The sequence below is a fragment of the Oncorhynchus mykiss genome, chromosome 18, assembly GCF_013265735.2.
Source record: "Oncorhynchus mykiss isolate Arlee chromosome 18, USDA_OmykA_1.1, whole genome shotgun sequence".
In the NCBI taxonomy this organism is placed as follows: Eukaryota; Metazoa; Chordata; class Actinopteri; order Salmoniformes; family Salmonidae; genus Oncorhynchus; species Oncorhynchus mykiss.
In genome coordinates this window covers 62,590,894-62,605,126 of record NC_048582.1, presented here as the reverse complement: position 1 = coordinate 62,605,126, position 14,233 = coordinate 62,590,894, and the positions used below count along the sequence as shown (strand labels likewise).

Sequence of the window (14,233 nt, the reverse complement as noted above, 5' to 3'; positions counted from 1 at the left end):
ATTCCATGTGTAACTCTGTTGTTTAAGTCGCACTGCTTTGCTTTATCTTGGTCAGGTCGCAGTTGTAAATGAGAACTTGTTCTCAACTAGCCTACCTGGTTAAATGAAGGTGTTCTCAACTGTCCTACCTGGTTAAATGAAGGTGTTCTCAACTGGCCTACCTGGTTAAATGAAGGTGTTCTCAACTGGCCTACCTGGTTAAATGAAGGTGTTCTCAACTGGCCTACCTGGTTAAATGAAGGTGTTCTCAACTGGCCTACCTGGTTAAATGAAGGTGTTCTCAACTGGCCTACCTGGTTAAATGAAGGTGTTCTCAACTGGCCTACCTGGTTAAATGAAGGTGTTCTCAACTGGCCTACCTGGTTAAATGAAGGTGTTCTCAACTGGCCTACCTGGTTAAATGAAGGTGAAATAAATAAAACATTAAAATCCGCCGATCTTCTCCCTTCTCCTGAACCCTTAGCCTGTTCATCCCTTCTCAGTGGTGTTTTAGCTGCTACCAGGCTCTGCACGCTCATTCTCTGGACAATTGCGCACCAAATACCCCTCTCTTCCACACCCAAAGCATTTAATTGATTCAGTAAAAGTGTAGAACACAATCAAACCCATCAATCTTGAAACTGAACTCTAAATTCAGTTGGTCAGTATCCTTCTTTAAAATCATGTGAACTCGTCTCCTACGAGAGACGACATGTTTCAGCAAAGTTGATTTTCATCCAAAAATAACCTTTTTTAATTGTAGATACAGGTTGACCATGATGAGATAACTCTCACTCCAACACTTCATCTCTAACACTTCATCTCTAACAAAAGGGGGCACATTAGAAAGTAGAACTTTCTTCGCCGGATTCACAAGAGGAAATACCGACGTTTGTCTCCCGCAACACACCACTCAACTATCGTATTCACCTTTTCAATAGAATCTAAGAATATTACTACAGCGCTATTCATCCTTGAGGCTGATTTTATGCTATTATACCCAATGATAGCGCCCACTGCTCAACTACATTCTTCCACCGAACAACCTGCTACAGCAGGAATCTTCATCCCATGCCGCCGACCAAGTTTTTCAAACCATTACAACCAGACCCTCCCGCTGGTTCCTCCCTCGAGAGAAACAACCTCAAAGATCCCACCACCCCTATACGTGCTTAGTGATAGTGAGACAAACCTTTAAAACAACCCAACGGATCTATATATTCATTAGAGGTCGACCGATTAAATCGGCATGGCCGATTAGTTGGGGCCGATTTCAAGTTTTCATAATCGGTAATCAGTATTTTTGGACGCCGGTTATGGCCGATTACATTGTACACCACAAAGAGACTGCGTGGCAGACTGACCACCTGTTACGTGAGTGCAGCAAGGAGCCAAGGTAAGTTGCTAGCTAGCATTAAACATATCTTATTAAAAACAATCCATCTTAACATAATCACTAGTTAACTACACATGGTTGATGATATTACTAGTTTAACTAGCTTGTCCTGCGTTGCAAATAATCAATGCGGTGCCTGTTAATTTATGATCGATTCCATGTAACAACTGTTCAGTACACAGAGAATCACAATCCTCCGCCTTATAGAGGGCAGAGTAGAAATCCACGGCATGTTGGCACATTTCACTGTCCTCCGTGGTCACCTTCCCACCAGGGAGACGAAGGCAGACCGTCTGTTTGTGTTGTAACGTCAGCTGCTATCATATCAAGAGAGATATCCATATAGTTCTCCTGATCCTCCTCAACTGAGGCCACAGACCCCTGACTCCCTTCTACCACATCCCTCTCAACACTCCCCACTTGTACCCCATCACTCGTACTGGGCATCTCCTCCACTACCTGGGAGACTAGCTCCACATGAACCCCCTCCTGTACCCCATCACTTGTACTGGGCATCTCCTCCACTACCTGGGAGACTAGCTCCACATGAACCCCCTCCTGTACCCCATCACTCGTACTGGGCATCCCCTCCACTACCTGGGAGACTAGCTCCACATGAACCCCCTCCTGTACCCCATCACTCGTACTGGGCATCTCCTCCACTACCTGGGAGAGTAGCTCCACATGAACCCCCTCCTGTACCCCATCACTCGTACTGGGCATCTCCTCCATTACCTGGGAGACTAGCTCCACATGAACCCCCTCCTGTACCCCATCACTCGTACTGGGCTCCCCTCCACATGAACCCCTCCTGTACCCCATTACTCGTACTGGGCATCTCCTCCACTACCTGGGAGACTAGCTCCACATGAACCCCCTCCTGTACCACATCACTCGTACTGGGCATCTCCTCCACTACCTGGGAGACTAGCTCCACATGAACCCCCTCCTGTACCACATCACTCGTACTGGGCATCTCTTCACCAGTCTGAGGAAATGGCTCCCCAGATCTGTCCTTACCTTCTACAACAATATTTTTCTGCTGCATATCAGACGCTAAGTTCCCCTCTGGTACAAGTTGGAACTCCGTACCCTCAACACGGACAACTTGTTCTTCCGAAACAGGTGCTTGTGACTGCTCTACCACTGTTGGCCCACCTCTCCCTACATCAGTGGGCCCAGGCGTTACGAGGACGACCTATCCCTACATCGGCGTGCCCAGGCGTTACGAGGCCCACCTCTCCCTACATCGGTGGGCCCAGGCGTTACGAGGACGACCTCTCCCTACATCAGTGGGCCCAGGCGTTACGAGGACGACCTCTCCCTACATCGGTGGGCCCAGGCGTTACGAGGACGACCTCTCCCTACATCGGTGGACCCAGGCGTTACGAGGACGACCTCTCCCTACATCGGTGGGCCCAGGCGTTACGAGGACGACCTCTCCCTACATCGGTGGGCCCAGGCGTTACGAGGACGACCTCTCCCTACATCGGTGGACCCAGGCGTTACGAGGACGACCTCTCCCTACATCAGTGGGCCCAGGCGTTACGAGGACGACCTCTCCCTACATCGGTGGGCCCAGGCGTTACGAGGACGACCTCTCCCTACATCGGTGGGCCCAGGCGTTACGAGGACGACCTCTCCCTACATCGGTGGGCCCAGGCGTTACGAGGACGACCTCTCCCTACATCGGTGGGCCCAGGCGTTACGAGGACGACCTCTCCCTACATCAGTGGGCCCAGGTGTTACGAGGACGACCTCTCCCTACATCGGTGGGCCCAGGCGTTACGAGGACGACCTCTCCCTACATCGGTGGTCCCAGGCGTTACGAGGACGACCTCTCCCTACATCGGTGGGCCCAGGTGTTACGAGGACGACCTCTCCCTACATCGGTGGGCCCAGGCGTTACGAGGACGACCTCTCCCTACATCGGTGGACCCAGGCGTTACGAGGACGACCTCTCCCTACATCGGTGGACCCAGGCGTTACAAGGACGACCTCTCCCTACATCAGTGGACCCAGGAGTTACGAGGACGACCTCTCCCTACATCGGTGGACCCAGGCGTTACAAGGACGACCTCTCCCTACATCGGTGGGCCCAGGAGTTACGAGGACGACCTCTCCCTACATCGGTGGGCCCAGGAGTTACGAGGACGACCTCTCCCTACATCGGTGGGCCCAGGAGTTACGAGGACGACCTCTCCCCACCCTTCTCCCTTTTCGGGCAAGCATGTCGCTTACGGCCAACATCACCACACTCAAAACACCATTGACTACCCGTACTAGCATAAGCCATATACAGTCTGTGTTCATACTTGACTTTAAACAATACCTCCAAAGTCTGTTTTTGGACTCACCGAAGCAAACACCTGTCGCCGAAACGACATAACCTGTTTCAACCCAACCTGTTTCAACCCAACGGGACAATCTTAATTGAACTTGCAAGCTTCCCAAACCCCAATAACTCGCTCTCCAACAGCTCATTGGGAATAAACAGCAGTACATTCTAAATAGTTACCCTTGTTGACTGAGAAAAAAGCGGCGTAACTTGAATAAACATACATTTTAAGAAGTACACCATGCTCAACCATAGGATCAACAAGACTATCTTCTTTAAGAAGTACACCATGCTCAACCATACGATCTACAAGACACTCTTCTTTAAGAAGTACACCATGCTCAACCATCCGATCAACCAGACACTCTTCTTTAAGAAGTACACCATGCTCAACCATACGATCTACAAGACACTCTTCTTTAAGAAGTACACCATGCTCAACCATACGATCAACAAGACTCTTCTTTAAGAAAAACCACCACCGTTTTATTCATCTGTGATGCATAAGCAACATTCTCATATCCCACCTTCTCTCCTATGGAGACCAGAAACTCCTCCACAGTGACAGTAGCTTCAGTAACACACCTAAAACCGTGCTGAAGTGACAAGGACGGCATCTCCATGTGGTTCGCCATCAATAAAATAACCACCACCAAGTAAATCAAGAAGGAACAAAAACAGGCGAGAGAGAGAGAGAGATGGAAGGGATCTGTTGCAGCCTGGGTCTGTACTTTGTCAATGGTAGGTTACGGGGGGACTCTTTGGGGAAATTCACCTACTGCTCACCTCTTGGCCACAGTACAGTAGACTATATGATCACAGACACTGACCCCTTCTCTCAGCTCATTCACCGTCAAGCCACTAAAACCTCTGTCTGATCACAGCCAAATTACGTTGTTCCTCAAAAGAACAGACATGGAAACAACCAGACATTCACAGTCCAGTAAGCTGTACAACATCAGACATTCAAAAAGATGGGCCCATAACAGCACAGAAGAATACCAGAAAGCAACCTGTAACCAAAATATACAAACACTCTTAGATAACTTTCTGGATACCACATTCACTCACAGTAACGAAGGCATCATTCTAGCAGTACAAAACATCAACTATATATTCAGGCAAACAGCAGAGGAAGCACAACTGAAATTGATTAAAAAAAAACAAAAAAGATCACAGATGACAACTGGTTTGATGCATAAAATTATGAGGAAAAAACGTAGAACACTATCCAACCAAAAGCACAGAGACCCAAATAATGGTGAATTACACCTTCATTACTGTGAGACTTTAAAACTCTATAAACGTTCACTCAGAACCAAAAAAGCACAGTACAACAGCAAGCAGCTGACACTAATTGAGGAGTCCATAAAAACACACAACTTCTGGCAAAATTGGAAAAAAAAAAATAAAAATCTGAAAAAGAGGTAAGATCTCAACCCCAATCTTTAAAAATGGAGACAAATTTGACCCTAACAATTACAGAGACATTTGTGTGAACAGTAACCTGGGGAAGGTTTTCTGTAGTATTATAAATGTAAGAGTTCTAAACTGCCTTAATAAGCACAATGTCTTGAGTAAAAGCCCAATTGGATTTATACCAAAACATCGCACAACTGATCATATTTACACCCTACACACCTTGATAGATAAACATGTCCACCAAAATAATACCAAAATATACGCTTGCTTTATCGACTTCCAAAAAGCATTTGATTCTATTTGGCATACAGGACTGTTCTACAAAGTTATTGAAAGTGGTGTAGGGGGTAAAACATATGACATAATTAAATCAATGTATACTGGCAATACGTGCCCTGCACTCTTCAATATTTACATCAACGAATTGGCCACTATTCTAGAAAAATCCTCAGCCCCTGGTGTTAGTCTCCACAATTCAGAAGTTAAGTGCCTACTCTTCGCAGATGACCTATGCCTGCTGTCACCCACAGCACATGACCCACAGCACATGGCCTACAGCAGAGCCTGGACCTGCTAGAGCAGTACTGCCAGACCTGGGCCCTGGCAGTAAACCCCAAAGATACTAAAATAATGATGATAATAATGATTTTCCAGAGAAGTTCCAGATCTCAGGGAATTAGACCAAAGTTCTCAATTGGTATAAAATATATAGAATACTGCACACACTACAATTACTTAGGTTTAAAAATAAGCTCAACTGGACACCTTAATGAGGCAGTGAATAAACTGAGGGAGAAAGCACGCAGGGCATTTTACGCCATTAAAAAAACGAATTCAAATTCGTATTAAAATTTGGCAAAAACTAATTGAATATGTCATTGAACCAATTGCACTTTATGGCAGCGAGGTGTGGGGTCCACTTGCAAAACAAGATTTCATCAAATGGGACAAACACCCCATTGAAACCCTGCATGCAGAGTTCTGTAAGATTCTCCTACATGTCCAGAGGAAAACTACAAACAATGCATGCAGGGCAGAATTAGGCCAATATCCACTAATAATAAAAACTCAAAAAAGAAGCAAGCCCTGCGATGCCAAGAGCTGAGCAAAGAAAAGAGTCCCCTCATCCAGCTGGTCCTGGGGCTGAGTTCACTAACCTGTTCTACTAACACACTGAAGCCTCAGTCCCCTCACCCAGCTGGTCCTGGGGCTGAGTTCACTAACCTGTTCTACTAACACACTGAGGCCTCAGGACCAGAACATTCAATCAATCAGGATAAACCAAATTACAACACAGTCAAAACAAAACTACATTGCTTTTTGGGAAACACAAGCACAAACACAAAGCAAAATGCAGTGCTATCTGGCCCTAAATCGACAGTACACCGTGGCTAACTATTTGACCATGGTTACTGATCAAAACCTTAGAAAAACCTTGACAAAGCACAGGCTCAGTGAGCACAGCCTTGCCATTGAGAAGGGTAGACACAGGAAAACCTGGCTCCCTGTAGAGGAAAGGCTGTGCAACCACTGCACAACAGCAGAACCTGGCTCCCTGTAGAGGAAAGGCTGTGCAACTACTGCACAACAGCAGAACCTGGCTCCCTGTAGAGGAAAGGCTGTGCAACCACTGCACAACAGCAGAACCTGGCTCCCTGTAGAGGAAAGGCTGTGCAACCACTGCACAACAGCAGAACCTGAGACGGAGTTGCATTTCCTGACAAAATGTCAAAAATATAAAACAATAAAGAGTGTGTCATTTCCCCAAATTTGAAAACCTTATTCAAGGTTTCAAAGACCTCTCTGATGAGGATAGGCTACCCGTCCTGTTGGGGGAGGACGCAGAGAGCTGTGGGTTGGCAGCGCACTACATTGCTGCCTGCCATAAGTTGAGGGACAGTGTCTGACAGACCAATCAACCTGCACATGTCCTCTACTGTATGCTTATTGTTATTGTTGAATGTATGGTTATTTTGACCCTTGGTTATTGTTGTTACTGTTGTCCCGTTGACAATATTGATTCTTATTATTTTCAGATTGTAAATATCCAAAATAAGCTTTGGCAATATGTACATTGTTACGTCATGCCAATAAAGCAAATTGAATTGAGAGAGAGAGGCTATGTCCCAATTATCTCTCCTTCCTCCCAAAGTGTTCACTTGTTCACTCATTTGAAAGGAAATGACTGGTAGAATAAAAATTGTATAAACTCCCACTAGCCCATGTCTCCACCAATCCAATGCTTAGATTTGTGGGAAAAATATGATATTATTGGGACACACCCAGAGACCGGGATTAACAGAAAGTTTAACGTCACATTTTGACATCCTACCTTGTGGTCGTCGGCCATCTTCCGTCCGGCCCACATCTCCTTAACCATGAGGTGCCAGAGGTCAACCTCTGACTTCAGGTTGACCTCAAACGTCTCTTTCCTCAGGGTGGTCTTGATCTTCAGAGAAGGGATCCTCAGCAGCAGGAAGGGAGCCGAGGAGATCTTCACCTCCTGAGGTACAACAGCCAACTGGTTATTCACAATTCACTACCTGTTATTTTAGCAGGGAGTTCCATTGAGACCAAGGTCTCCTTTTCAAGGGAGCCCTGCATCTCAACAACTTACACAACCACTAGGCAGGTCCCGGGTCAGTTTGCGCTGTATAGCCAAATGCTACGGTAGTAAAGACCACTGATCTGGGACCAGACTTATTTTTTTCACCTAACACCACCTTTGATCCGGGACCCATATTTCTAATAGAATACTTGGTAACACTTTGTGTTACAGCACATAAAGCCGTGTGAGTGTATCTATAGTGTCTCATGATGCGCCCACAGTGCATTGTAACACTAGCTATTTTTTTTTGTTTACCTTTATTTAACTAGGCAAGTCAGTTAAGAACAAATTCTTATTTTCAATGACGGCCTAGGAACAGTGGGTTAACTGCCTGTTCAGGGGCAGAACAACAGATTTGTACCTTGTCAGCTCGGGGATTTGAACTTGCAACCATTCGGTTACTAGCCCAACACTCTAACCACTAGGCTACCCTATAAGCAAGCATAGCATTAATATTTATGATAACGGTACATGACATACACTGTGTTGGGGACTAGATCCCATCATTTACATTAGCTGTATAATAAAGCATAGATTACCCATCTATAAGCACATCAAACATGTCTATTTTATAGCTTAATGTATTCACATTGTAATCTCTATCAAAGAAAAGTGGAGTATCATGAATGATATATGGTATTTCACAGAAAGTGTAGTAGGAACGTAGATACGGAAGGTCGTAACTCACCTCAATGTCTCTGAACTTGGTGATCTCCACGTACCCGGGTCGTCCTACGGTCAGCAGGAACAGCCGTCTCTGGGTCATGGCGATCTTGCCCACGCCGTGGCTGGTCTTGACCGAAGAGGACAGCTTGAAGACACACTCGTTAGCCTCCAGGTGCTCCAGGACTGAGGCCGGCAGGGCCACTTCCTGAGCCTCGGCCTCCGTCTCCTTCCAGAAGGTGTAGAACACTCGGAAGAGTTCTGGATCCACCTGTTTTTGCTGGCCTGCAGGGGGCAGTCTGGAGTTAGGCTTCAACAATTCCTGAAACTGCCATTTCTTTATTTATTTCAGCAATTTTGCAACCAATAGAGGGGCAGTTTAAACTTACTGTACTTCACAATGATTTCATAAAGTTGCCTCTGGTGGGATTCTAGGTGTTCCATTCAAAACAAAAGGCAATAGGTGCGCTAGCATGGAACAGAGAAGCTAGCAGGGTTGGGGGAGGAGTCACAGGAACAATAATACACAGCATTGTTTTGGTTGGCTGGTGAAGCAAGTCCATGGTGCGTGGGTTAACAGGGGCAAGAGACTAAACACACACAGTATGACTCCTAATAAACACACACTCCACGTGCACAGTATGACTCCTACTAAACACACACAGTATGACTCCTACTAAATATAACGGATGTGAAACGGCTAGCTTAGTTAGCGGTGCGCGCTAAATAGCGTTTCAATCGGTGACGTCACTTGCTCTGAGACCTTGAAGTAGTAGTTCCCCTTGCTCTGCAAGGGCCGCGGCTTTTGTGGAGCGATGGGTAACGATGCTTCGTGGGTTGTTGATGATGTGTGCAGAGGGTCCCTGGTTCGCGCCCGGGTATGGGCGAGGGGACGGTCTAAAATTATACTGTTACATAAACACACACTCCACGTGCACAGCATGACTCCTACTAAACACACACTCCACGTGCACAGCATGACTCCTACTAAACACACACTCCACGTGCACAGCATGACTCCTACTAAACACACACTCCACATGCACAGCATGACTCCTACTAAACACACACTCCACGTGCACAGCATGACTCCTACTAAACACACACTCCACGAGCACAGCATGACTCCTACTAAACACACACTCCACGTGCACAGTATGACTCCTACTAAACACACACTCCACATGCACAGCATGACTCCTACTAAACACACACTCCACGTGCACAGTATGACTCCTACTAAACACACACTCCACGTGCACAGCATGACTCCTACTAAACACAACTACTAATTCTGATAGGGTGGGGGGGGGGGGGTCTGTCATGCTTGAGTAAAAGTAAAGATACCTTAATAGAAAACGACTTAAGTAAAAATGAAAGACCCCCAGTAAAATACTACTCGAGTAAAAGTCTAAAAGTATTTGGTTTTACATATATATAGTATCAAAAGTAAAAGTAAAAATAATTTCAAATTCCTTATATTATGCAAATCAGACGGCACAATGTTTTCTTGTTTTTTAACTGACGGATCGCCAGGGGCACATCCAACACCATTTACAAAATAAGCATGTGTTTAGTGAGTCTGTCAGATCAGAGGCAGTAGGGATGACCAGGGATGTTCTCTGTTTAGTGAGTCTGTCAGATCAGAGGCAGTAGGGATGACCAGGGATGTTCTCTGTTTAGTGAGTCTGTCAGATCAGAGGCAGTAGGGATGACCAGGGATGTTCTCTGTTTAGTAAGTCCACCAGATCAGAGGCAATAGAGATGACCAGGGATGTTCTCTGTTTAGTGAGTCTGTCAGATCAGAGGCAGTAGGGATGACCAGGGATGTTCTCTGTTTAGTGAGTCTGTCAGATCAGAGGCAGTAGGGATGACCAGGGATGTTCTCTGTTTAGTGAGTCTGTCAGATCAGAGGCAGTAGGGATGACCAGGGATGTTCTCTTGATAAGTGTGTGAATTGGATATTTTTCCTGTCCTGCTAAGCATTCAAAATGTAATGAGTACTTTTGGGTGTCAGGGAAAATGAATGGAGTAAAAAGTACATAATTGTCTTTAGGAATGTAGCTAAGTAAAAGTTGTCCAAAATAACAAATGGTTGTCCAAAATAATTACTTTACACCACTGGTAAGATTGAGGGAAATTAAGCAGATTCAATTGACATATTGACAATAGCATGGCCATTCACTACAGGTATTAAGGTATTAACACATTAATCACAGGGACCGGGGTGATTACGGAGTAGAGGCTAAGAATTATCAACTGGAGTAGGTCCATGATGAGTCCCACACAACAATGGGTTAACGTAAAAATCAAGACAGACATTAAAACACATACCTTGGTGAAGACACCCTCCACCAAAAAAGAGACAACCCTCTCTCCTTTATCATTTCTCATCTTTAAGTCTGTGTGACTTCCTTACCCACAGTGAGAGCCTCAAACAGCCGGTGAATGGTCCCCTGGTCCTTGACAATCCCAGACTCCTGCACGTGTCTCACAAAGTCCTCCAACTGCATGTGCTTTTTCGGCAGCTGGAACCGCTTGACAGCTTCGTCGTCATGGCACGTCCGCTCCCTCTCGTGGTCCTTCTTCACCCGACTAATCAGGCGTTTGATCTCGGTTCGGCGGTTAGCTTGTGCCCGTTCCCCATCCTGTAGAGAGTCCACCAGGGCGTTGACCAGCTCGCCAGGGAAGATGTCCGTGTCCGTCTTGTAAAGGTTCTGAAAGTCTTCCAGAGCGTCCAGACGTTTACCGGCCACTGTGTTGACAAAGCCCCGGAGGTAGTGATAGCAGGCCAGGAGCGAGGAGTCCTCGAAGGCCACCCCGCTGATGGCCTTGTCCAGGAGGGTGATCATCTCCTGGTAGTAATTCTGGACGTAGTGGTAGGCCAGCGGTGGAGGGAACTCAGGAAGCTTGAAGCATCTCACTGGCTTCTGGGGAGACTTCAGACCTATTAGGGTTCGATCACAAAAGTTTAAGAACTGTCAACAGCATTTTGTTTAGAGGAAACCTTAAAGCAGTTGGCCAATCGTCCTTGCTTGGTTCTTATAAGGTGGCAAACTCAATAGTAGTGGTCAACTACAACAGGGTTTCTCAACTTAGGTTCTGGGGAATACCCCATGTGTGCAGGTCTTCACCTCAACCACTAAACACTCATCCTAAAACCACTCAATGTTCAGAAATCACAAAAGATAACTAATAGCGTCGACAAGTACCGCACACCTGAACCTACAACCTACCGCTGTCCACCTAAACCTGCAAACTACCGCTGTCCACCTCAACCTACCGCTGTCCACCTCAACCTACAAACTACCGCTGTCCACCTCAACCTACCGCTGTCCACCTCAACCTACCTCTGTCCACCTCAACCTACCTCTGTCCACCTCAACCTACCTCTGTCCACCTCAACCTACCTCTGTCCACCTCAACCTACCTCTGTCCACCTCAACCTACCTCTGTCCACCTCAACCTACCTCTGTCCACCTCAACCTACCTCTGTCCACCTCAACCTACCTCTGTCCACCTCAACCTACCTCTGTCCACCTCAACCTACCTCTGTCCACCTCAACCTACCTCTGTCCACCTCAACCTACCTCTGTCCACCTCAACCTACCTCTGTCCACCTCAACCTACCTCTGTCCACCTCAACCTACCTCTGTCCACCTCAACCTACCTCTGTCCACCTCAACCTACCTCTGTCCACCTCAACCTACCTCTGTCCACCTCAACCTACCTCTGTCCACCTCAACCTACCTCTGTCCACCTCAACCTACCTCTGTCCACCTCAACCTACCTCTGTCCACCTCAACCTACCTCTGTCCACCTCAACCTACCTCTGTCCACCTCAACCTACCTCTGTCCACCTCAACCTACCTCTGTCCACCTCAACCTACCTCTGTCCACCTCAACCTACCTCTGTCCACCTCAACCTACCTCTGTCCACCTCAACCTACAAACTACCTCTGTCCACCTCAACCTACAAACTACCACTGTCCACCTGAACCTACAAACTACCACTGTCCACCTGAACCTACAAACTACCGCTGTCCACCTGAACCTACAAACTACCGCTGTCCACCTGAACCTACAAACTCCGGTTGTCCACCTGAACCTACAAACTACCGCTGTCCACCTACCACTGTCCACCTGAACCTACAAACTACCGTTGTGCACCTGAACCTACAAACTACCGCTGTCCACCTGAACCTACAAACTACCGCTGTCCACCTGAACCTACCGCTGTCCACCTGAACCTACCGCTGTCCACCTGAACCTACCGCTGTCCACCTGAACCTACCGCTGTCCACCTGAACCTACCGCTGTCCACCTGAACCTACCGCTGTCCACCTGAACCTACAAACTCCCGCTGTCCACCTACCGCTGTCCACCTGTATCTTCTTGAGGGAGTTCTGCATGAGGGGTCCCACCAGGGAGCCCACACCCTCCCCCAGGTTGGGCAGGCTGGCCCCCAGCCTTTTGCTGAGCCGGCTCTCTGGGCTGGTGTATTTACGGGCCAGCTCCTGCATGGTGGGCCGCCGCGGAGACTCTGTCATGGACTTCAGCCTGGGGAAGAGGACAGAGGTGTAGGGAGAAGTTTCCCCTAGTTGCTGATCTTTGGTCAGTTTAACATTTTCCCCACTAATGGTTAAGGTTAGGATTGGGGGATGGGAAGCCAACCCTAGATCTGTACCAAGGGGAAAGTTCACCTTGGATTTAGGATAGACATCAGGGGAAAGGCTGTGCTTATACCAGGAAGGGACCAACATGGGATATGTGTATGAAGATACAGTACAGCAGTGTTTCCAATCCTGGTCCTCAGTACCCAAACGGGTGCCCTTATCTTTTTTTTGCCTGCAGCACTAACACCCCTGATTCTAGTAAAAGGATTGCTGATGAAACCAAATTAAAATCCTACTGAAACTCATTGCATTTGCAATAAAGGTCAAAATAATATTTACTAGTTTAAAGGTAAATATTTATGTTAAACTCTTATCTTTCTTTCTCACCTGTAAGTTTCTGTCCGAGTGCTCAGCTCCATGCGTGCGAACGCGTCCATCTTCCTGTTCAGACGATCCCGTAGGAACGAGTGGAAGATGTGTGTGTCCAACACCTGCAAAGAAGACAAAATACACTACGTTCACGATCAATTGGATCACATGCTGGACAGGAAAAAAAGGTGTGAAAAAGTTAAATATGTCCTAAATATTGTAGGTTGAAAGAGATGTACGTGTTACTGAACAGGCTCTAGTTGTACCTTCTTGAAAAATGGCTGGTCTGCTGGTTCTCTAGACCTGAAGAACTCTTCACTGTTGAAGACCCTGTGCTCATAGTTGAGGTGATGGTGGACTTCTCTGTGGGGGTGCAGTGGGGGGGGTGAGGTTGAGAGTAATAGTCATTGGATTAAGCTTGCCTGTCCTGATATTGAACAGGAAATTGAAGTTGTGTTGGTTGTCATAAAGCAGGATTTTGATTCACGCTTCAAAGTTTATTCACCTTGTGCACAGGATACAACCGGTGTAAATCAGTACAAGAGAACCGAGAACTCTTTCCCAACAGTACAGTGATAATAATGTAGACAATAATAGAAAATAGAATACTTTTTTTTTTTACAATTTAATAGGATAACTAACAGCGTTGTTCACATTTCTAAATAAATCAATATCCATTTGATAAATCACCAAGCTTTGCTTAAATGAGAAATACGTATTAACTACATACTGTATGCTCAGTTTGAGTCTCAACTATCATAGTAACATAAATAAATATAGATTATAATATTATAACAACTATGTGATATTATAATACTCATGTACATGTTTTGTCATAGTGA

The 14,233-nt window shown here is 46.4% G+C and overlaps 1 protein-coding gene across 1 annotated transcript in view; it reads right to left on the bottom strand.

Moving 5' to 3' along the window:
* The window catches only part of LOC110496880 (DENN domain-containing protein 3), a 45,224-nt gene that overhangs the window by 19,841 nt on the left and 11,150 nt on the right, over positions 1-14,233 (bottom strand). The window contains exons 11-16 of the mRNA XM_036953471.1: positions 13,658-13,754; positions 13,410-13,513; positions 12,782-12,966; positions 10,826-11,353; positions 8,432-8,691; positions 7,468-7,638 (exon numbers count right to left, since the gene is read on the bottom strand). Coding sequence (XP_036809366.1) covers positions 7,468-7,638; positions 8,432-8,691; positions 10,826-11,353; positions 12,782-12,966; positions 13,410-13,513; positions 13,658-13,754 — 1,345 coding nt within the window. The remainder of the gene's footprint in view (positions 1-7,467; positions 7,639-8,431; positions 8,692-10,825; positions 11,354-12,781; positions 12,967-13,409; positions 13,514-13,657; positions 13,755-14,233) is intronic.